Source organism: Canis lupus, chromosome 10 (genome assembly GCF_048164855.1).
Source record: "Canis lupus baileyi chromosome 10, mCanLup2.hap1, whole genome shotgun sequence".
Lineage (NCBI taxonomy): Eukaryota > Metazoa > Chordata > Mammalia > Carnivora > Canidae > Canis > Canis lupus.
In genome coordinates, this window is record NC_132847.1 from 55,974,461 (window position 1) to 55,998,948 (window position 24,488).

Here is a 24,488-nt window from a genome sequence, read left to right on the forward strand (position 1 = left end):
CGCTCCTCCGCGCCCCACTGCCCCCGCGCCCCGCCCGGCGCACACCCCGTGCCGCCAGCCCGCCGCACTCACCCATCGCCGCGGGCGCCCCGTACCGCCAGCCCGCAGGTCCGCGAGCCGGCGAGCAGCGGCCGCGCAGGCGCAGACCTTGACCGACCCCGGCGCGGGGCGTAGCGTGACGCGCTCGACGCCGCCCGGGCCCGGTCACGTGAGGCGACGCCGGCGCGCCGGCCCTCGGGACCCGCAGAGTCAGGTGACCCCGCCCGAGTGCGCCGGCCGCGGCGGGGCAGGTGTGGGGCCCTGGCGACACCTGCCGGGAGGCACCGGGGCGCCTCGGCCGGAGCAGCGGTCCCTCGGCGCCGTACGGGGCCTCGCCGTGCAGCCGGCGGCCGACGGTCCTCCAGCGGGCCCCTGCGGGAGTGGCAGTGGCGTCGGCCGTTGTGCGTGGCCCGCGCTGAAAACCTGGGAGTGCCCCGCCTCGCCCCCCTTTGTAGCCGCGGGTTAGGTTTCGTCAAACGCTCAGAGTGGCCTTTTGTCAGCTACCGATAGGCCACGGAGGAACACCTGTGTGTGCGTCAGGACGGACGCGTCGCCTTAAAGGGTCTTTCCTTGGGGCCCCTGGGTGGCCCAGTGGTTGAGCATCTGCCTCTGGCTCAGGCCCGATCCCCGGCGTCCTGGGATCGGGATCGAGTCCCCCAGGGGGCGCCCCGGGGGGGGGGGGGGACCCTGCGTCTCCCTCTGCCCATGTCTCTGCCTCTCATCAATAAATAAAACCTTTATATGTTTTTTTTTAAGGTTTTATTTTTAAGTCCTCTCTGTGCCCACCATGGGGCAAATAAAACCTTTAAAAATAAAGTCGCCTTCCTTTCAACCTCAGGCAACTTACAGGTCTTGGGCTCAACTGCACTGGGAAATGGAAGGCTTAGGTGAAGTAATAGCTCTGACACTTCTGACAGGTCCCTGGCTCCTAAGCCCCAAATCCCTGTCCAAACCCCTATCTGGCACCAACCCTTTGGCCGTTGTAAGCATCACTAGGAATAATGGCTCTAACTTGTAAACTGAGGCACACAAGAGGTGTGAGGGGTTGAAGGAAACGGAAAGGTCAGTCTGGAGAGGAGAAAGTCTTCAGGAGACTCCTGAAATGTGTGTGAAGAATAAGCACTTTACGTGGGGTTAGTCCCAAGAGGCAACTTCCACTGGAGCCAAATATTAGTCATGGGTTAGCCCTGGGTGGGTGGCTTTCCCTGGACAGCACTTTATAGATATCATCTCTGAGATTTTGTCTGGCTGCTTGAACCAGCCTGCTGCTCGGCTGCTTGGGGTGCAGGAGACCAATGCTACCTAATTTCAGCAGACTCTCCCGAGGTACCTGCTGTGTGTCCTTGTTCATGCCCCAGCTCCCCTGGGGGATCTCAAAGTCTAATGTTTATATATAAAAACAAAGGACTGAAAATTCGGAAGCATGAGGGGCCTTTCCCCTTGAGAGGGAATCACCACGGATAGCTTCATAGGGCAGGAGGTGTTTGAACTGGGCCTCAGTTGAATGACTTGGAATTTGGACTAGTGGAGAAAGTCATAGTAGCAGGAGATAAGATTGTAAAAGGTCAGGTGGTGGGGTCTGATAGTCCAAATATTGCCTGTCAGAGGCACTTGGCATCTAATTAGTGTTCAGGGATAGATTCGGGGCCCCAAGGATAATGACAAGGCCACACTAGTTTGCAATGATAAACCAGGCAATAGTTGGGGAAGGGCATTCACTTCAAAATTATGTTTTCCCTGTCTTGTGTGAATTCCTATTCAGTTGTATTATTCGAAATATAAATAAATCAGACTGGCATCCAGAGTGTTTAAACACATAAATAATTCATTCCAGATTAGAATGGACTTAGTCTCCTGTGGTAAAACCGGAAGAAAAGGGAAAGATTCAAGTTAAATATGCAGTTAGGGCACAACAGACTCAAAGGAACTCCCAGGCCAACAGGAACCCCGTGCTGCAGGCCGCAGTGCAGACCTCTGCCCCTCCCGCTCTTACTTCCTGGTCAGAGACACCCCAGGCCCTTAACTGGCTCTTCTTGGACCTATGAAGGTTGGAACTCAAAACCCTTCTATTTTCTGATTCAGGATTCATCAGAGTTAGCCTTTCATTTTTCTGGCCTCATCTTCCAATTCTTCCATTCTCTAGCCTACACATCAGCTGTCAGATTAGATCCTAGAGGATATTAGAACTACCTGTGATCATCTCACTCCAGGTTAAAAACCTCCAATGGGTCCCTCTCGCCTCCCCCAATCAATCCAGACCTCTTAACTTGGCGTGAGGGCAGATCTGGACTCCTGGTCCCTCTGCCTGTTTGTCCACCTCATGCACCATGACATTCTGTGCTTCAGCCATGTGCAGTCTCTCAGTGTTTTGCAAATCCTTGGTTCCTTAAGCCTCTTCCCCCCTTTTACCATCGACTCTTCACCCATTTATTTTTTTTTTTAAGATTTTATTTATTTATTCATGAGATACACAGAGACAAAAGTAGAGGGAGTAGCAGGCTCCATGCAGGGATCTTGGTGTGGGACTTTATCCTGGGTCTCCCTCAGCTAAAGGCGGTGCTAAACCACTGAGCCACCTGGGCTACCTGACTCTTCACCCATTTTTTAAAAGAATTATTTATTTTAGAGAGAGAGAGAGGGCAGGGAGGGGCAGAGGAAGATGGAAAGAGAGAATCTTTTTTTTTTTGGAAATCGAGAATCTTAAGCAGGCTCCTTGCTCAGTGCAGAGCTCAAAACAGGGCTTGATCTCATGGCCCTGAGACCAGGACCTGAGCTGATGCTTAACCAACTGAGCCATACCGGGGCCCAACTCTTTACCAGTTAAAAAGGTTAACCCTTTAAGTCTCTTTGCCTTCTTGGAAAAGCCTCTGACCAACCCAGGCAAAATTGGCTCTTTCCTTTGCCTTCCCATAGCACCAAGTTTGGGGCAGCTCCAAGCTCCTGCCTTATGTTATAGTCATTTGCGAGGGTGAATCTCATTCCCACTACCAGCTCCCTAGGGTAAAGCTGTTTGCCTTGTTTCTGGAAATTCCAACTCAGTGCTTGGCAGAAAAAGGGTGTTTGCCCAAGAGGGCCTGGGATCTTAGGAGAAGGGACTTAGGAGTGTTGCTGATGGATCTTTGCTGAAGCACCCTTTATTCACCTACTCCTGCCAAATGCTTTCTAGAAAGTTGTCTAGTGCCCTCAGGCTACTACATGGGCCCTTATGTCTACAAAAAAAAAAAGCTTTACACAATCTATCAGTGGCGTCTGGGCTACTGTGAGCCAAGATAAAGTCACCTGTGTGGTTATTCCCTAGCAAGGGGTCAGTGACCTTCCTTTCTCTTCAGCTCACATTCCCCAGGTCCCTGCAATCATCTGGGCCTATCTCTGACACTCCCCTTCACACCCCCAGGCTCCAGATACAAGGCCAACCGCCCTTGGTTCCCTTCCCTGAACCTGTGGTGATCTTTTACACACCTCTAAACTGCATACATTGAGTCCTCTGTGCTTGGAAGGCCCTGCCTGCTTCATGACATAGTCCTGTTAACTCTTCATTGCTCAGCTTATACAGAGGCTTCTTGCTATTTCCCCCACTGTGCTGTCAGCCCCAGGCTGGTGGTGGTGGGTGGGGGGAGCCAAGGTGTCCTTGAATTCTTTGTCTGTCTGTCCCCATGGCTTGTCTGTGAACTCCAGGACATGCTCACGTCCCCACTCATTTTCAAACCCACGTTGCTCTAGCAACTCACATGATCTGTATATACAGTGCACGTAATCGAGTCAAAAGTCCTAGCCCACAAGCCCATGGGATGGTCTATTCTATTACATTTGTTCGTTAATGTATTTCCATACTAGTGGGGGACCCATGAAATCCGTGAGTCTCAACATCTGATTATTCAAAATTTTAAAAACTAAACCAAAAAATCTCAGTGATTTTTTTTTTTTTTTAAACCTCAGTGATTCTGATTTAAATTGGTCTGTAGTAGGATCTGGGCCTTAGTATAGTTTGGGGTTTTTAAAGTTTTTTGTGTTTTGCTTTGTTTGGTTTTTTTGGACCTTAGTATGTTTTAAAAGCTACCCAAGTGTGCTGAGGTTGAGAATAGCACCAAATCCTGGCTTCTCCAGCAGGCCTAAAGATAAGAGTCACCTGAACTTGGCGAAGCCACCTGTGATCTTGGATCTGCAGCAATCGACATCACCTCCGGGGTCTTGCTGGAAATTACTCTTCCTGCCCTGCCCCAGACCTAGGACACAAGGATCTGCGTTACTGAGACCAGGTGATTTGTATGCACTTTACAGATCGAAAAGCTAGATTCTAGGTCCTGGACGGTTGGTAAATAGATCCCCAGTCCCATGTCAGACCTACTACAAAATGAGAATTTTGAGGGGAGAGAACAGTTTGGCCTGCGTACATTTAACACAAGTCCCAGGTGATTCTTCTCAGGCAATTTGGGGAGCAACAGTTTTGCATTGATAGCCTGACCCATAATAGTCACCTAAAGTTCAAAACACAGGAGTCTGCAGGGCTCAAGAAGGTATGAGTGAAAGAGCATAGAGCTCAGAGGGGTAACTGGGGTCCAGCCCTAAGGAGAGACCCTTAGTACTTGAGACAGGCACATACCAAGATCTATGAATATCCATAGGAGAACAAAAATGCAATAGATGCAATCAGGGAAGGCTACCTGGGAGAGGTGACTTACAATTCAAGACTAGAATTTAAACAAAGTAGCCTCCAGAATAAACAGAGGATGGGAAAGAGTGTGTAAGGAAGGAGACACCAGGCCTCTCATTCTCCCTGACCTTGTTCCTATCCTCCAACGTTGCCTTTGTCCCAGGCACACCTGCGGGCAGGGCTTAGGCCCCCTGGTAGCTTTCAGGGCTCAGAACAGTTGCTGACCTCTGGGTGGGATCATGGGACACCTTACTTGGCATTTAAGTGACACATACTTGTGAAATACAAACACATTTTTATCTAGCAAGGGCTGAATCAATAAAATAACATCAAACATTTGCACAATACTCCGTGGGCTTTCCAAGCAGTTACATGATAGTTATTTCCTCTGATTTTTACATAATTTGTGTGCTCACAGAAGCCCTGTGACTTGCTTGAGTTCAGAACCTAGTGAAAGGTGAGCTGGGACCCTACCGTGTCCACCATTTTTTTTTTAAAGATTTTATTTATTTATTAGTTCATGAGAGACAGGCAGAGAGAGAGAGGCAGAGACATAGGCAGAGGGAGAAGCAGGCTCCACACAGGGAGCCAGATGCAGGATTTGATCCTAGGACATTGGGATCACTACTTGAGCCAAAGGCAGATGCTCAACCACTGAGCCACCGAGGCATCCCTACCATTTTCAAGAACAGAAGCACAGTTGAGCAGTCGGTGCTTAGCACTTGGGAAAAAGATTTATGGATGAAGACAGGCAGACTGGCCCTTTACCCAAGACTCTCTGATCATATGATTTCCCTGAGGAACTTGTTACCAATATAGGTTTCTGGAGCCCACCCAAGACCTACTAAATCAAAACTTCCAAGAGGAAGGTCTTAGGAATTGTATTTTACAAGAGATGCTGCATGTTGCAAGGTCTGCATACTAGACCCAACACTTTCTGGTTGTGTACCTGGGGCAAAACTCTCCCCCTATCTGAGCCTTCAGATCCCCATCTTCAAATGAAGCCATATCCCTGGCTTGTGCCCACCTTCTGAGTCCCTGAGAAGGGACTCCCCAGGATGGCAGATCCAGAATGATAGAGGCTCATTCTCCTTCACGGAGTGGGTATGGAGTGGACAATGGAGCTCAGGAACTAGATCACCCAAAGCTCTAAATGTCACCCTCCTCCCTCCTCTCTTGCTCCTGAGAAGGGACTATGTACTTCCGTCTACATCCTGCTCACTGGGGGTTGTGACCCTCAGTGCGGTGTGAGGTACAAAGTATGAGAGCCCTGGGAAGCCATTGCTAAATCGAATTTCTACTTTTCCTCGTGGTCCCTCCACTTTCTGAGCTTCTGTGTGTCACCTGTACAGCAGGGCTTTCCCAATGTGTGCACAATGTGAAGGGCACACAGAGTGAGCCCATCATCAATGAGGACTTTTGTCATCATTATATCACTTAACGAATACTTATTGAGGGGTGCCTGGATGGTTCAGGGGTTGAGCATCTGCTTTTGGCTAAGGTCATGATCCTGGGGTCCTGGGATGGAGTCCTGAGAGTCCTACGTCGGGCTGCCCTTCAGGCAGCCTGCTTCTCCCTCTGATTATGTCTGTCTTTCTTTGTGTATCTCATGAATAAATAAATAAAATCTGAAAAACACACACACACAAAAAAAACCCAAAAAACCCCAAATACTTATTGAGCACCTACTGTTTTCCAGGAACTCTCTCAGACACCTGCTTGTGTCAAGTCTACATTCTAGGTACGATCTAGTGGGTGCAGAGAACAGATAATGAACACCATACAAGTTTAATATTTAAACAGTAAAGACATTGCATAGATTTGATTTTGATTTTTTTATTTTTAAAAAATTTTATTTATTTATTCATGAGAGACACCGAGGGAGAGGTAGAGACATAGACAGAGGCAGGCTTTCTGAGGGGAGCCTGATGCAGGACTCACCCCAGGACCCCAGGATCACACCCTGAGCTGAAGGCAGATGCTCAACCACTGAGCCACCCAGGTGCTCCTAGATTTGATATTTAAATAAGAAAGACAATAAATAGGTTTAATATTGAAGCAAACAACAAATGTGTTTTTATATAGTCAACACAACAGATGCTTGCTATTTAAATTATAACTAGAGAGTGTTAGCATTAATTTAAATAATAAAGAATGTATGGTGGAAGATGCCCAGGTAGGGGAATGGCCAGAGCCACCCAGGGCTTCAAGCTGGAGAGGAAAAGGATCTTAAACTCTGTCCCTTACTTCTCAAGATGTTTAGTAGAGCCATGGCATTTTTAATTTGTAAAATGGAATCCCTTCTCATCTCATAAAGAAGGTCCTCCTAGAACTCCAGATCCTCTTTCCTGTGAAAAACTGTGGCTGTAATGGCCCCTGCCTTTCCTATTTAAAATTCACCCGGTCTAGCTGACATTACCTGAAGGTTGATGGAGCTAAGGCATGCTTAGGGCATTCATCCAACACCATAATCTCTGCAATAACCCCAGGAGGTCACTTCTCAAGCTGTTTTACAGTGGAGGAAATGGAAGCTTTTGGGCCTTGCTGGTCACACAGCTGGAAAAAGATGGAGTTAGGATGTGAGCCTGCCCCCTCCCCCACCTCCTCAACCCCTGCCCTAGTGCTGCTCCCCTAGGAGTGGCAGCTTTTCCTCTCGTCATCTGCCTCTCAAACCCCAGGAGGGCAGGGCTCCTTCTCAGCCTCTCCGGACCCCTATCTACCGCTCCCAACCCAGGATGTCACCCTCATAGGGTAGAGGGCAAGGGGCTTGCTGAGAGTCATGCCAGGAGGTGCTAGAGATGGTGATCAACTATTTCCGTTGGCCTGGGACCATCCCAGTTTGGGCACTGAGAGTCCAGCATCCTGGAGAGTTTCAGAGTCCTGGGCAGATGCGGATGATTGGTCACCTATAAGCAGATCCCAGGCAGCCTCCTGTCCTGCCCTGATGGCCCCCATGCCCAGACTCAGACTGCCTTTGATGAAAGGAAACTGCTTAGCTCATGCCTCACATTTTTTTAAAAAAATATTTTATTTATTTATTCATGAGAGACACAGAAGCAGAGAGGCAGAGACACAGGCAGAGGGAGAAGCAGGCTCCCTGCAGGGAACCTGATGTGGGACTCGATCCCAGGTCTCCAGGATCACACCCTGGGCTGAAGGCGGCGCTAAACTGCTGAGCCACCTGGGCTGCCCTCATGCCTCACATTGGAGGCCAAGTCTAAGCTGCTGAAAGTTCTCTGATGTAACCAAACCACTCTACTCTGGGGGGACTTCCAGACATAGCAGTGGAATATAAACTTGTCTTTCTGGGAGACTAGAAGCCTTAACGATGTTCCTAGCCTCTGACCAGGAATGCCACTTCTACGAATTTCTCCTGAGGAAAAACAAAAACAAAAAACAAAAAACAAAAAAACAGAAATATGGACAGTGATTTCTTTTTCTTTCTTTCCTTTTTTTCCCCTTTGGCAGTGATTTCCAAACAAAGATATTCCCTGCAGAGCTGCTTATACAAAAACTTGAATGAGTTAGAGTAGAATATTATGCAGCTAAGAAAAAAAGCATATCACAGATTTAATAACATGAAGGCACTATTTGAAGTAGAAAATGAAATATAAAACTATAGAAATACAGCACGAGCCCAAGTTTATTTACGGGACACCTGGCTGGCTCAGTCGAAATAGCATGCAAATTTTTATCTTGGGGTCATGAGTTCCAGCCCCATGTTGAGTGTAAAGGGTACTTAAATGAACAACAACAAAAACTTTAAAAAAAAAATGTACACAACCTAACTTTAGATTTAGTGCTTTCCTTTGAGTTTAAGGTAGTTTTCAATTTTTTCCTTACATTTTCCTGAAATAGTAATCTTGTTCAGTGAGTAAATATTAATTTTATCATCAGAAAGTAATTTAAAAAAATACCACATAAAATTGTTCTGTGCTGAGCTGTTCTAATGCTGCCTACCTTTCTCAGGTGGCATGAATGAGGGGGGCTTTAGAGTAGAAGGCAGTTGAGGACAGCAGTGGATTGAAGTCAGAGGAAGCCTCCCTTCCTGCCCCTGCCTCCTCCCCACTCCTCTCCTTGGGATGTCCCTGCTCCCTGCATGCAAAGCCTGATTCAGTTGTCGCTTCCTCTGCTGGCCATACCTCTGCTGTAGCTCCCATCACCGCCACTCTGCCGGCCTCCTGTTTACCTACATGCCTGCCTGTTCCTTTTCTGGGCCTGTTTTTCTCTTTCCTTAACAGGCCAGGGACTCGGAGCTGCCCCAGGGCCTGGCTGCAACGCCGAAGGCAACCACACGAGGGCGCCAGAACCACACTGGTGAGCCTGCTTCCCGCTCAGACCAAGGTCCCTTCAAAATCGTCCCCCAGAGCCAGAGAGAGGACACCAACCACTGCAGGCCTGGGATGCTCCCACTCAGGAGGAAGCCAGGGAGACAAAATTGGATTCTAAACTCTGTCCGAGAAGAATCCCCACCCTTACCCCAGTCTTCCCAGAGCTACACTGGCCAAGGTGACCCTCTGAATGGGTGGCTCCCCCTCAAGCACCTGTGGCATGTTGAGATGGAATTGCTGTGTGGCCTTGAGCAAGCCTCCGTCCCTCTCTGGGCCTCAGTCCCGGTCTCTGTGCAGAGATGCCGTGGGGCAGGCATCTGGCTGCTCACTGACCACTTCCTGTGGCTATGGTTGAAGATGTTTCCTGTGCTCAGCTTCCTGCTCCAGGTCACCAGTTTGTCACAGGCCTTTGCTCTTTGTTAAATTGAACTGAAACAGAAAACTCTCCCTAGAACGTAAAACAGGAGTTTAGAGGTGACCACCAGAAATATTTCCTCCTTACCCTTCAGGAAATTCCTGGTGGCAGAGTACTGGCTTTGACCTTGGCCCACTCCTGGGTGTGTGTGTGTGCACATGCTTGCGTGCACGCTGTGGTGTGGTTGTGGCATGGGGCATTGGGAATTGGAAGAGTGGATTGGGGGTCAATGGAATATGGGGGAGTGAGGGAGGAAGGGGCCTGCTGAGGAGGCAGAAGGTCATGTCCTTGGGAGAGAGGGGTCAGGAGAAGCAGGAGTTCCTTCCTACATGATGAGGTGAGGGTCAGGGGCCTCTCCACAGCAGGCTTCCTGGAGTGCTGGGGGACCCTGTGTGAACTCAGGTGCCCATCTGTATTGGGTGGGCTTGGGCTGCAGAACCTCCCTTGCCCTTCCTACTTCAGACTGCATGATGATGTCATCATGATGCTAGTGTAAGGGCAAGCCATGGGAGACCCTGTGCCTGCCTCTCCTTTGGTAATCACCCTCTCCAGAAAAGAGGAGGCCATTCCCTCCTAAGTCTTCAGGGAATTGCTTCCTGCTTGGAGAAGATGAACGGCCCTGCCCTTGCCCTGCTCCATTCTTTTGCCTCCACAGGATGAAGCCCTCGGAGACCCAGTAGCCCGGTCATTTCCTGCTGCTGCAGGTTGTACCACGCCAGGTCCGGTTTACTCTCCCTGAGATGAGTAAATGCTCCCAGCACCTGTTACTCTGCCTGGAACACCCAGCCCTCAGCCTTCAAAGCCCTTTTCCTGAACGTCGCAGGCAGATTCAATTCCCCCACCTGGTTCCTCTCAGCTCCGGGCCCCACCCAATAACACCCTGCATTGGAAACTTCCTGAGGGTTCTCTCCTGTGTATCCACCAGGTCCGAGGACCAGTAGGCACATAACAAATGTTTGCTGAACAAATTAATTTGTTTTCATCTAACGAGCTCATTAGGGCTCTATCTTCCTCTTAATTAGGAAGCAGGAGGTTCTGCTTTTCCTGTAACAATTCACCTTTGGGGGATGATAGCAGACCTTAGCCTCTGCAGGCAGAAGGCAATCAAACTAGATTTCTGGGGCACACAGTTGCATTATAAAGAAATAACACACGTATGCTCAATGAGGTCCATTTAAACAAGACGACTGTATGTTAAAAGCTTCACATTAAATATACACTATTATACAGCTTATCACACAGAACTCGAGCTTTACAGGACACTTTTTTAGCGGTAGGTGGCTGGCACAGGCTCTTGGCAGCAACACACAGCCCTGAAGAGAGGGGAAGGATAGGCTGCAGGCTGTCACCCGTGCTCGGGGGGCACCTGAGTGGGTCTCCGTGGGGTTCTGGAAGGTGCTCCTACAGTGAAGGCTCTGGGCTGTGCTGGCTCCTTCTGGATAACTTGGTCCATTTGGTCTTTGCCGGTAACTGAGTCTGGAAGGGCAGAGAGACAGACGTGTCAGCTTGCTGGACGGCCGCCTGATCCAGCCAGGATGCTTCATGGGCATCGACGGGCCAACTCCGAGTGCCAGCCTTCCCCGTCTGCCGGGTTTCTGCACGCACCATCCCTGGGGCCTGTGAGAGCAAATGGTAAGCCTGGCCGTCTGTCTCTGCTAGGCCCTTGGACAAGTGACATCAACTACTTCTGAGAGTGTCCTGGGGAGCTGGCCAGAGCTTGCGGTTAAAATCTTAGGAAAGGGAATCTCCAGGTCCCGTGACCCTAGCATAAGCAGAATGCCTGGCAAGGGCTCTACCTGTTGAATATGAGGCCCTTGCTGGAAGCCAGACAAGGATTTCCCTTTGCTCACTCACTGGCCACAGAGGGCCACCAGCCCTGAGATGCCCTAGGAGGACACATGTAGCTCAGCTCCAATTGGCCCAGCCTTCCTGAAACCCAGAGCCTTTTCACCATTTCCCTTAGAAAGGCTGCTCCATGAACCTCTCTCCTGACAGGCAGGTGGGCCCTCTCTCCCCACAAAGCCTCCTTTCTTTCTGTGGCCACCATCTTGCTGGGCAGGGGAGGGGTGGTGGTGCCAAAAAGGCCCTTGACTCTTCAGTGCTCAAGGATAGAGCTGCTGAAGTGGTCGGGGCATTATGGTCAATAATGAGGCCGGCAAAGAAGGGAAAGAAAGGAAAAAAACAAAACAAAACAAAAAACCCAGTCCTGTGGCTCTGAGAAGCCCGTTAGTGGCTGGAGGTTGTGTTCTGAGACAAAATGCTGAGGGCGAGATATTGTGTGGCAGGGAGCTTTTTTTTTCCCCCTCAAAGAAATCCAGCTCATTTTTTCCATTAATTGGCAGCAGATGAAAAAAAAAAAAAAAAGCCAAAACAAAAACCAAACCAATGCCAGTAACCTGAATGTGAGTGTTTCTGAAAGGGAAAAGCCGTTTCAATTGTTAGATATCCAAGAAAACATGAATACACAGCGACAGAGGAAATGGTCACAATTAGAGGAAGAAGAGGGAGAGGTTCGTAAAATTAAGGCAAAAATTCCTTTTAGCAGCTCCCATCCTGTAAGCTGGCTCCTCTGCCGGCCTCTGTCCCTAAGGACAGCTGGAGGTTGGGCCTCCCAGGGAAATTTCAGGAAGATGCAGGCGCGAGTTGGGGGTGGGGGTCTGGGGAAGAAGTGAGGGCCCAGGAATCCCTTGAAAGAGCAAAGTCAACAGCAAAGCACCCCAGCTCCTTCTCAGACAACAGGCACAGAGCCTTTCCTGATGAGGAATCTGTTGTGGAACATCTACTGAGAAGGTTCACACAGCTCCTGTAGTGCCCCAGCCTGCAGCCTTAGAAGTGACCCGTGGGCATCTGGGCCTGTTGGGTGGGGGAGAAAGCTATTTCAGGCCCACCCCCCCACCCCCAGCTTGAGGGGCTGCTCCCACCAACCCAACCTCTAAGTGGATCCTTGGAATCCAGTCTCCTTTGGCACTTCTGTTTGGACAAGTGCCAATTCCTCACTCATTTTCTCAAACACGTAAAAAGAGAGAGAGAGAGAGAGAAATGTGTATCACTCCAGGTACTTTCTGGCTTCAAAGGACATTTTGGAAAATGCAAAACAGACAAAAGGTCAGAATGGAGTTTTTGGAGACCAGACTCAGGCTCTGGCCTATGTGGTCATTATGAGGCAGCTTGGCATGTGAGGATCTGCAGGTGGGAGGGGTACCAGGATCCAGAGACAGCCAGGGAGGACCAGGGAGGATGGCCCAAGGTGTGGACTGGGCAGAAAGACCGGTTGCCAAGGAAACAGCTTTGGCCACAAACCTTGGAAGTTCACGGCAACCCCCTAAGGGGGCACGGCATTTAGTCCTGCTCTGCCTGGCTTCCCAGGCAGCTGCATCAAGTCGTTTCTCTTCCCTGGGCCTCTGAGACCGCATTGGAACAGCGTGCCTGAAGCACCTCTGAAGCCTGGGCAGCGCTGCATATCCAGAACTGCTGGTGATGTTCCAACTCAGCCCCTCCATTCCCTGCAGACCAGCTGGGCGGGTAGGAAGACGTGTGTGCTTGATCAAGAACCCTGAAACTCCTGCCGTATCTGCATCCCTTGTGCCTCTGTCAGTAGATGGAAGCCTATGTCATGCTGCTGGGTGGGGTTCTTCTATTTCTCGCTCTTTTTAAAAAGATTTTATTTACTTGAGAGACAGCACGCAGCTGCGAGGGGAGGAGCAGAGGGGCTGAGCGCGGAGCCTCATGCATGGCTTGATCCCGTGACCCTGAGCTGAAATCAAGTCAGACGCTTAACTGACTGAGCCACACAGGCACCTGGATTCTTCTATTTCTTCCACCAGCATTTAACCACAGCGCAGTGGTGGAGTGGGAGGGGAAAGAGGGGAACGTAAGAGCAACCTCACAGCCTTAGGAGGGTCTGCAGGTGTGGGAAGGTGTGTGGGAAGAATCTCTGCTCCAGTCTAGGACAGAGGAAAGGTAGAGGTGGAATGCGGGAATGTGTATTTTTATTTGTGGGCAAGCAGTGCGGATGACCAAGAGAACCCCATGTCCCCCGAGAGGTTGGGACTTGTCTTCCCCCAGGAGCAGAGTGACATCAAGGCTCTGTAGAGCCAAGGCACTGGCCATGGAGCCTGCCAACCTGGGCTTGAGAGCCTCTTCTGCTTATGAGCTACGTGACCTGGTATAGGTTCCTCTTCTCTGTGCCACTCTTTCCCCCTGTTAAATGCCTCACAGGGTGGCACTGACCAGATGATGGGAGAGCCCTCTGCGGATTGCTGGGTGCTGTGCAGACTTGCCATCACTAGGCTGCTGTAGGCAGAGGGGAGGGCTTGGTTGTTGGGGCAGCACCTAAAGCTACCATTGCTGGGCCTGGCGGTGCCTTCCTGAAGGTTGGCTCCCAGGAGGTGAGGATGACCCCTCCGCTCCACTGATTGCTCAGCTCTGAGCTGGGGGCTCTGCCTCCCCAAGTCCTGTCATGCCGCACGTGCCCAGACACCTTGCTCTGGGAACGAACCCAGCGCTGCCCCCCTCAGAAGACCTTCTGTGGTGTATAAAAAGAAAAATAATAAAAAGGATAAGAATATATATTAAATGACTATTTTATTTACACACCCTATTCATAAATAATTGAATCCTCTTTGTGACTGCACAATGATTCCTTGAAGATCTCCTAATGATTACACGGAGGGGCTAAAAGTGGATTGGTGGACTTACATTTGTGTGTGACCATGTTCTCTCACGTATGTGCTTACACTCACACATACACACACACCAGAGGGGAGGCAGGACTACTGGGGTCTTCTGGGGTCTTGGAGAACCCGCATTTGTCTCCCAGCACTGGAAGAGGACCCGTGGGAAACTGTGCCCCCTCCCACAGGTGTGAATTTGTGACCGCTGGAGAACAAAGAGCTGCAGCCCAGGGAGCTCCCGCCCCGCCCCTCGCCCCTCTGGAGCTGCTCTCCTTTGTTCATCCTGGAAGGCATCTCTTTGGATTTGCAAATATTTTAATTCACAGAAACTCAAGGAGGGGGTGGGGGTGGGGGCTGGGGTGGTGCGTTGGCTGTCCTTCTGTCTTTCTCCAGGCTTTCTCCAGCCCCCATGAGTGGCAACAGCATTCTAGAGACATGCAGTGGTGTGCTAGTACCATACACACGACAAATTGGCCGCGGCACGCAACAGTGGCCGGCGCTGGTGGGCGCCCTCCAAGTCTGGGCCCTGTCACAGAGCAGCGTGGGGCTGGTTCATTCAGAGGGTCCGCACAGCCACCGGGTAGAGGAGGGACAAGTGCTCAGCTCCTTTGATGGGCAGCTTTCTGGTGGTATAGTAGTGGATGACTTCTGGGACACTGTCGAACGGGGGGCTGTTCTGACCCAGAACATACTTCTCTTTGGTTTTGGCCAGTTTCATGTGCATAAAGCCCTGGTTGCTCCTGCAAACAAAATACAGAGGTTATTAGGATCTGCAGACTGACAAAGGCTGAAACAGGCAGGCCGCTCAGGACCAAATGAAATGCAGCTGCACCTCAGAGCTCCCCCAAGCCCAGCATGGACTAGGAACCAGCAACAAACACTGCTGTCGGAGTCTTCTGGACCTTGAGAGCTTCTGGAGGCTTCTTCAGGAAAACAAACCCTTAGACTTGGCTCCTTTTCTTATTGCTGATGCAGACAAGTATTTAAGCCTTACATGGCAGGTACAAAGTATGTTTAAGTCCCCAATTGCCTGACAAGTGTGCAGGACAGGTCATCACCCCCACTTTACAGATGACCAAATAGTGTGGCAGGGATGATAGGAGGGCTATTTTCCAAAATCTGTTGCTCCCCCTCATAGTATTCTAGGAAGGGGTATCACTTGTCACTAGGAAGGGGTTGCCCAGCCAGGGACTACATTTCCCAGTCTCCCCTGCAGCCACTGTAGACATGTGACTAGATTTAGCCAATGGAATGTGTCGAGAACATGTGCTCTTCCTCAGCTCTGCCCCTCCACAGGCACTCTTGGTGCTTCCTCCCTCTGTTCACTGAACTCCTCCAAGGTCCAACCTGAATGTTTCCTCTGCCAGGTCTTCCAGGCTTCCACAAACAGGGCTCCTTCCTTCCTCTGACCACACTGAGCATACTCATTCCTCCCCCAGTACTTGCTTTGTTGAACTGCAATTACTTGTCTTCCCAATTCCCCCGAGAGCTTCACAGAGCAGGGCCCAGTCCCTGTGCCCACTATGCAATGGCATTTCCTGAATAGGGCAGTTCCTCGGGAGATCAGAGCAGAGCCCTATGCCCTGTGCCCCATGCAGCCTGCCAGCTACTTCTCGGATAGCAATGGTCACGCTGCCACCGGGCCCTAGCAGACCCCTCCCTCCTCCCACCCAGGTCTCTGGCCACATCGGATCACTCACTCCTGTCACAATCTGCCTTTGTCAGAGTCGCCTTTTTCTTGCCCACTCAGCTCCAAGCCTTTTGCTGCCTGCCACACCTGTAGAAGCTTGGTTTCCAAAACATAGTCTAATTTACCTTATGTTTGTCACTTAGTGAGAAAGCTGGTTCTCTGACCTCCTGCTGCCTTCTCTTGGCACTGAGAACTTGTGACCAGCCCTAGGGGCCTCGATTTCGGGCAAGGCCCAGCCCCCAGCAAGGCTGAACTCCAGCTCTCTTGCTCCAGCAGCTCCCAGAGGGGCACTGGAGGGCTTACACACATCTCTTCCAGTCAGGAGCGGGCTCCCCACGTTCGCCAGCGCCTACTCTATTAATGCATCAATTTGGACTCCAGGACCATTTTCAAATGGCAGAGCAAATGCTTAATGAAGTGCGGGCACTGAGCAATACATCTGCTCATAATAATGTATTTAGAGATGTCACCCTCAGTTTAAAGGAAATCGTTTGGAGAGCAATTATGTTTCAAGAGAGAATAATTCCTGTAAAGAACTAAAATTTAAATCAAGATTTTTTAAGGCTGACAACGTTCTAATTACAGAGCCTGTGGCAAGTTCTGCTCCTCAGTGAAGGGTCATTTCATTAGAGAATTGCCTCGACACATCTGAGAAGCAGGAGGCGCACTTGCTTCAGCTGTTAGAAAGGAAACGGTGTGCATTAAATGAAAAATGTATAGCCCCACTTAAGCGCAGACTAGCTACCCACCACACTGGAGAGATCACGGATATGTGCCTGTCTGGAAAGGATGTAATTGCTTGAACGAAGTGCTGAAAGTGTGTGGCGAAGGGAACTGGGACTAGTTACAAAGCTCTATACTCTTGTTGGAGACCACCTGCTCAGCTCCTCACCCAGAGGAGGGGGGCAAGGGGGCAGGGTGCAGGCTGGAGCTGCAGGTGAGTGACGGAGTGGGGTTGGGGGAGGGTGGGTTTGGCCTTGCACATCCATGTCTCTCTTTGTGAGCGGGTTGAGCAGGGTGGCGTTTTGGGTGCCAGACCATTGGGCTTTAATGTCTGTCACAGATCTATGGCTGGGTGCAAAGCATAGGATGTGTACGACGGGCTCACAGCAGCCAGCTGTGGGCCGAGTCAGAACGTGGCAGCTGTGCCGACAACGCAGGTATGCAGGAGGACCTGCAGGAGGAAGCTGCAGGAGGACCTCATTTTATTTTTAAGGTTAGGGAAAGAAACTTAATATGGTTTAATGGGACGTTTTTACAGTGGTTGTTCTTTTATTTTTAAGATTTTATTTATTAAAAAAAAAAAGATTTTATTCATGAGAGACACAGAGAGGCAAAGACACAGGCAGAGAGAGAAGCAGGCTCCTCACCGGGCGCCTGATGCGGAATTTGATCCCAGGACCCTGGGATCACGCCGTGAGCCAAAGGCAGATGCTCAACTGCTGAGCCACCCAGGCATCTCTACAGTGGTTGTTCTTAAAACATCCAGCAAGGGAAGTGGGCAGGGATGGTGAGAGGAGCTGATGGAGCCAGAGGCAGAAGCCAAAGCTGCTCTATTCCCAGGCCATGGGCTCAGAATGGCCACCAGGTTATTAGAAACTCCACGTTGAGGTCTCCCCATCAACAGACCTGGGCAGGGTAGAGCAGCCATTAGCACTTCCCTGAAGTGACTCTAGCACTTGTATTTCTATACACACAGGTTTGTAACTCTGAGCTAGGCTGTGCTGAGGGGGCAGCCAGTCACAAAGTCCAGGGACTGTGGCAGAGGACTCCTCCCAGTCCATGGCATGACCATTCCCCAGCAGAGTTTGGATAAAGGCCCACGAGCTGGCTCTCACATGAGGAGCTCCCTGAAGGACTGGCCCTGCCTCCTGGGCTCAGGCACTCTACCCCATGGTTTGCTGGACCCGAGGCAGTCGGGTGGTGCTAGGCTCTGTCTCTGCCTCCACTGGATCTGTGGGGGAGGATAACTGGATGACTTCTGAGGGTGCTTGCTTCTGGACCTAAGGTCCTGGATTCCGTGTATAAAGTGTAAGCTGTTGCCCACTCCATGCTGGCTCCTTGTGGGAAGTGGCCTAGAGGAGGGGTCACGCCCCATTTGTACTGCTGCCCATGGTCCCCAGTCTTATTTTCACAGGGCACTGGCCCTAATGGTCTTCACAGCCAATGTTTCTTGAGCACTTCCTGAGATCCAGGCTGTGGGCTGGGCTCTGACGCTCAGGCAGGTGGTGGCCAACCCAGGCTCACACAGCCATCAGCAGCAGTCCTGCTTCCCTCCTTGGTGGGCCTTTCCCAGGGTCCATGCTCCTGAACTCAGTACCATTCAGCTCCAAGAGAGAATCCTACTTAGTCCTCAATACTCCACAGGAGGCCAGGCCAGGTGATCGGGGAGAGATATTAGACCCTGCACAAGTGACTTCTCGACTCTGGCCTCAGTCCTCAGGTGCTGACTGCACAGGGTTGATGGAGGGCCACAGAAAGCACAGGGCGGCACGGAATGGTCATCCAGGCATTGGGGATGGCCTGTCTTGACGGGTGAAGCCCCCAGCTATGGAGACAGGGTGGTGACCCATCACATGGGGTTGGCAGACTCTGAGAAGTGAGCAGGCTTGCTTTTTGAGACGATCTGTCAAACTCCGACTCATAAAAAGATCAGCTAAAACCTTGTCAACACACAGTCAAGAGATGTGTTGTAATAATACACCCTGATCAGTAGGTCACAAGGTCCCCGTGAGTGGGATGTTACCTAATGACAGCTAAAGATTTAAAAACAGCTGCAGGATGGCTTTAATGACTCCCAACTCAATACAGAAGACATCTAGCATAAGAAGAGAAAAAATTGGAATTTCTAGGGAGAACATACGGTGCTCCAGATAACCAGCATGCCCAGGGGCGCTATGGCTGCTCTGGATAGACCTTCTGGAGCTAAAAGCCGCCCGGGGACCATCTCCTCTCAACCTCTTGGGGAACTTTAGAGGATATTGAGCTTGGGAAGGGCAACATCCTTGCCCAAGGCACACAGCAAGGTGGGGTGTAGTTGCCGCCAGAACCTGGAGCCCTTGCATCCAGGCCCAGGTGGGCCAGGTCCCAGGCCACGCTACCTCCCTGTCATCACTTCGGGAGGGCAGTGATCCCTGGGGAGCTTGGACAGGCCTCTGCCGCCTACCAGGCTCCTGCGTCAGTCCTGCCTCCTTTGATAGGACATCTTCCGAGAGCGAAGTCACAATTAAGGGTGTCTCCGGTGGCTGACCTGTCTAATGAGTCATGTAAGGCTGGGGGAGGCTGGGGGTGCTGGGGCTGTCACCGCTTTTAGATCACACATTAACATCACAAAAAGCACCTCCTCATCACCAGGATTATCAAACGTGCCTGGTGTGCCGGGGCCTAATAACAGGCCCCACCTCGTCTCATAATCACGGGCTTTAATAAAACATCACTCAGCCCGCAGCTGCCGGCCCGAGCAGGGTACAAGGCCTCACCTCTCGCTTTTAGACCTAATTGCTTGATGCATATTTCATGAAGAATCCTGAGTAATAGTTATGTTAAATCGTTTCTTTTCATGATGAAATGACTTAAAAATACTTGCATATAATATTTATGCAGAAGGCAAGGAAATTGCCTTTTGGGACCAGCATGTAGGACCTGGTTACAGGAATCCACACACAGTGAGGATCTTTGGTTCCCCTCTTCTGAAAGGTGGTTGGGAACTGCTCCCTTGACAGAGATGCCCCATAACAGCGGTCCTCAGCTCAGAGCCACCCTGGCTCCCCAAGGCACAATGAACAACACCCGTACTGCTGAAACCCCCAATGTGCGGTAGGCATGGAGCTGAGCTGTTGCTATATGTTATCTCATGTAGGCCCACAGTGATGCTGTTAACTTGGTATAACTACCACTGTATACATATGGGAAAACTGATGCTGGGGGAGGTTGTGTGCCAAGTCCCACAGGACCTGGTAGGGCTAGCTCTAAAGTCTATGTTCTCTCCTTAGCCTGAGGGAAGCATTCAGGAATCTGAAGCTACCACTGCAGGCAATCTCATTTTTCCCTGCACAGCCACCAATCCAGATGGATCCAGGTGTTAGGTGGGCCTTCGGACTTTTTCTGCTTGGAGACGTGGCTTCCCTGTAGCTCTGAGAGCTCCTAAGATCAAGAATCCTGTCTGCTCATTGTGACATTTCTCAGCAGGCCATGTCTCACTTACTTCTGGGCCCTCAGCACCTGCCTGGCTCATAGCTGGGCACGTGGTCCATCTGTATATTGTCTATCTATCCGTCCGTCCATCCATCCATCCATCCATCCATCCATCCATCCATCCATCCATCAGTTATCTAGTTGAGGGTCTGCCCTGAGCCACCAACAAGGCCCCATACATCCTCCCCTCTGGACTGTAAGCTCTTGAGGGCAGGCTGGTGGCAGTTCCACCTCATCTGTCAGTGTGGCCCAGCTAAAGTAGGAACTACTTCCCTCAAGGCCAGATAAAGTAGCTGTTTTGTCTGGGTAGCACTGGTCTTAGGACATCCAGTGAGGACCAGCTGAGCAAGTTTAGTGAGAGGGGCAGAGCCATGAGGAGCACCCAGAGGTTTACCCCTTTAGGGGGTCTAAAGTCATGCACCTCTCATGTCAGAAACAGAAGTCTCGCCTGAGGGAGGTCACAAGGAAGAATGGGTCAGGCCCCTCTTTCCTCCAATCCTTCCTGGGGTGACTAAGCCAGCCAGGGCTCCCTGCCCAGGCCTAAAGAAACCAAACACAAATATGAGACAAGTTCTCTCCTAAAGCCACAGTCTACCTGGGCATTTGAAATACCCTCCACACATGTCGTAGTTCCCCTGCCCTCTATGAGCACAATGCCACCTAGTGCTCACCCTCAGAGCCCAAGCCTCTGTTGAGGTGGAGATAGACACAGATGTTCATGCTGAATCTGGGGGGGGGGGGGGGGGGGGTGCGGTTCTAAGCCCCACCCTTACACTGGTCCATTGTGACCCGTTGTGACCCTCGTTGTGACCCTCCGTGAGGGAGCTGGCCTGGAGGGTGATCATGAGCGAGATACCTCCTACAATTGTGGGTACCTAGCTAGGGTCCTGCAAAATGCTTGTTCCTGACATAACTCCCCCCCACAGTTGGCAATGCTGCCTCTGCAAGCAGATGGCTCTGTGATTCAGAAGGTCTGCTCCCCTCCTAACTTAACTTCTCTCTGACCTCCAGCAAGATGGGATCTTTTCCTGAGTATGCCTACAGAGACATTCTTATCACTATATCTGTGAGCAGTATGTAGCCACTCCAGAAACAATCCTGAGTGCCTGAAGAGAAGCATGCTGTAGGAGACCTGGGCCTGCTCTGGGACAGAAATATTCAAAACTCAAGTGCTGGGGACCCTCAGGGGACAGGTACCTAGTTGCCATCTCCTGAGGGCCTACTGTGTGCAGGCGCTATAGCACCCGCAGATGCTGTGAACCTCGAGCAAAGGGCTCAGAGCCTGGCACACAAAGATGTACGACAATGTTAGTAGTCACCCTTGGTCCACAATTGGATCAACCTGTGGCCTCATGAAGACACTGGGAGGGTTGGGATTATCTGCAAGACATCCACGGCACAGCTGAAAAGACCAAGGGCCAGCGGGAGAAGCAACTTGCCCGGGTCACAGTGAGAGGACATCAGGGTGTTCCGAGCTAGAGGGCCAGGAAGTCAGTCGTTCTAGCTGTATGATGGGGTTTTCCAACTGCAATGCAGGAGTCAGAGGAGTCAGAGGAACGGAGGCTCCCTCCAGCTGAGATGGCTTAGGAGTCAAGGGAGCTCGGGGAAGGGGCTTCAAAGGTCACATGGCAAATACCTGCATGCCACCCACTGCCTTCCAAAATAGCCTTCACAGTGACAAGCCTAAGATGCACATGCCAAGTTATTGCGAATAAACGTTTAAATGTAAATGCTGCTGAGCCAAACGACTTGATTTATAACCAAATAATTAGACTTTCAATAAACGCATCAGCAGCAATTAGCCTTCCCGAGCAGCCCGGGCATTTCTCAAGCTCTAAGTTGGCAGCCCAGGGTGAGGGCCTTCAGTAAATCATGACAAAAAGCCAGCTCCAGGCAGAAGGAAAGCTGGCAGATGCCTCTCCCAGCAAACATGGAGAGGCATAAGGTTTGTTTTGTGCCACACAAAGCAGCAGGTAGGCAAAATGAATCCATTTTGGGCAATTTTCTCAGGAGAAGACTAACAAAGTTTTAGACAGGAGGATTTTAATGATCAGGGCTGACAACAGAGAGGGCCTCCCATTTCTGGAGGTGTGAAAGCAGGAGGGTAATGAGGTGAAAGGCTGGGTAACTTTCACAGTCCCCTCATTTGGTACTCCTATAGGTCCTCAGGCTCAGCCAAGTATACATGAAAACTGCAAGAGGAGGGGTGGAGGTTGGGGTGAGGGTGACATGTGAAATGTCAGTGCTTTGGGAAGGGGCGAGAGGGTTTGCGTGTTTTGTTTCCCTCTTTACTTCTAATTGAGGACTTTACTTTCTTTTTTCTTTTCTTTTTTTTTAAAGATTTTATTTATTTATTCATGAGAGACAGAGAGAGGTAGAGACATAGGCAGAGGGAGAAAGAGGCCTCCTGCATGGAGCCCGATGTGGGACCCGCTCCTAGGACCCTGGGATCACGACCTGAGCCAAAGGCAGATGCTTTACCACTGAGCCACCCATGTGCCCTAGTTGAGGACTTTTCTAGGAACGTGAACATGTTTTTGTGTTTGGAACAGGTGGAGGTTGGCAGTGGTGGCTGGACGGGGTCAGATGCCTGAGTTCAAACTCTGATCCCACTGATGTCATTGGCTAGGCAAGTCCCTTCTCCCTGGGTTTCAGTGTCCCCATTTGGAAATGGTGGAGGAGGTCCCTTCAGCAATAACGTTTTCAATGAGGGACATCTTGAGGTGGGTAAGGGCCACCCCAGCAGCAGCCAGGACTAGGATAAGACAGGATGGCTACACTCAATGCAGGAAGACAGACAAGTAGAGCACTGGGCACAGCAGATCCCCAGGCTTAGGGATGGGGATGACAAATGAAAAAAGCAATCCTAACACCTATGCCAACAGATGGACAGAACGTATTCACACCCAGAGCGGTGTCCATCTACTAGGACAGGTCCTTCCCAGCCCACAGTCTCCTTGGAGCAGTGGTTCTCCACTGAGGTGAGTTTATCCCTTCTGGAGAGTATTTGTCAACACCTAGAAACTCAGGTGCTGCTAGCATCTAAGTGGAAGCTCAGGGTGCTGCTAAAAAGCCTACAATGCATAGGACAGCCCCACAACAAAGAACAATCCAGCCCCAAATTCCAACAGCACTGAGGTTAAAGCCACATGCTATTTTCCAGTGCCGAAAAATCTGCATCTATGAAATAGGGATAGTGAATAGTGAGTGTTCACCCTCACAGTAGTTGTGAGAACGTCCTTGTGAATGAGTGCAAATGCTTGATATGTGTTAGCTCACCCAGTTCCATATTTAAGGGCTTGAGACACAGCACGGAATCTACCCAACAGCTTGGCTGCAAAGGGCTCCAGGCTGTTTCCAAGGACCAATCTCCCATCCTCCCCACAACCAGCAGATTGGCGGACATGCCACACTGAAGGAAGCTCCAGCACAGGGACCAGGCAGATGGTGGGCAAAGGCAGCTGTGGCAATGAGCACCAGTGGCTGAGGAGAGGACTCTGAGGGGCACAATAGTACCTAGAGGAGCTGAGCTGGAAACCTGGGGTGATCCAGGTGAGGCTAAGACACAAGGGGACACGGCACACCTGGGCGAGGAACGCAGGACAGCTCCCAAAGGAAGCACCACCTGTGGACTCCGGGTCCCCTAGACCTGGGTCTGAGACCCTGCCCTGCCCCTTTGGGCTGTGGTGCCCTTGGCCTCAGCTTCCTCATCTGCAAAATGGAGCTTGTACTCACCTCACCTGCAAGGGCTATCTGAGGTCTGAGCTGGGCAGTGCATGAGCAAGTCTGGCAGGTGCCGCAGCTCAGAGTTCTGACATGGCTTTGTTTCCACCCGCTCTGCAGGAGCCTGCATACAAGTTGCTGCCCATCTGGTTTGTCTTGCTGGCTCCATGCAGTCTGGGCTGAGCAGTGAACGTGTCTTCCCGTCTGTCTGGTCTATCATTCACACACATGTTGGCAGCCTAGAAGCCATGGATGGCTAGGCAGACTCTGGCTGTGGGACCACCTCCTCCACCTGGGTACCCACCTGGCTGGGGTGGGAGGCCTAAGCTCTGGCCCAGCTCTGTCACCAGGTGACACTGGGAAGGGTGTTTACTTCCCTGACATCAATTTCCCTGAACATCAAGGGGTATTTCACAGCACTCTCAAAAGCACATTGTTACACACAGGGGTCCACATGAAAACGCAATAGGAAGGATGAGGAAAGAAGCTTCTGTGCTTAAAAAGTACCAGTCAGGGGCACCTGGGTGGCTCAGTGGGTTAAGTGTCTGCCTTCAGCTCAGGTCATGATCCTGGGGTTCTGGGATTGAGCCCCACATCGGGCTCCCTGCTGAGCAAGGAGTCTGCTTCTCTCTCTCTCTCTCAAAATCGTTTTTTTTAAAAAATATTTTATTTATTTGTTCATGAGACACACACACACACACACACACACAGAGGCAGAGACACAGGCAGAGGGAGAAACAGGCCTCATGCAGGGAGCCCGACATGGGACTCG

At 50.9% G+C, this 24,488-nt stretch overlaps 2 protein-coding genes and 1 long non-coding RNA gene across 13 annotated transcripts in view; 1 reads left to right on the forward strand and 2 right to left on the reverse strand.

Moving 5' to 3' along the window:
* Nucleotides 1–210, reverse strand: part of SLC25A51 (solute carrier family 25 member 51) — a 43,859-nt gene extending 43,649 nt beyond the window's left edge. Inside the window, exon 1 of one of the 5 annotated variants that reach the window (XR_012038297.1) lies at nt 73–192. The gene's annotated coding sequence lies outside the window, so the exon portion shown is untranslated. Of the gene's footprint in view, nt 1–72 lie in introns of all 5 variants that reach the window. The other 4 variants (XM_072842018.1, XM_072842016.1, XM_072842013.1 and 1 more) reach the window with 4 other exon arrangements.
* On the forward strand, nt 174–14,502 carry LOC140641710 (uncharacterized). 7 transcript variants are annotated; one of them, XR_012038304.1, is made up of 4 exons: nt 174–253; nt 4,147–4,295; nt 8,932–9,007; nt 10,092–14,502. It is a non-coding gene; the product is annotated as an uncharacterized lncRNA (long non-coding RNA). The 7 variants fall into 7 exon arrangements; XR_012038306.1 differs by having other exon boundaries at nt 190–253; nt 4,144–4,295; XR_012038308.1 differs by lacking the exon at nt 174–253 and adding an exon at nt 291–440 and having other exon boundaries at nt 4,144–4,295.
* SHB (SH2 domain containing adaptor protein B) overlaps nt 14,004–24,488 on the reverse strand; it is a 139,351-nt gene continuing 128,866 nt past the window's right edge. Inside the window, exon 6 of the mRNA XM_072842011.1 lies at nt 14,004–14,849. Coding sequence (XP_072698112.1) covers nt 14,666–14,849 — 184 coding nt within the window. The 3' untranslated portion in view covers nt 14,004–14,665. The remainder of the gene's footprint in view (nt 14,850–24,488) is intronic.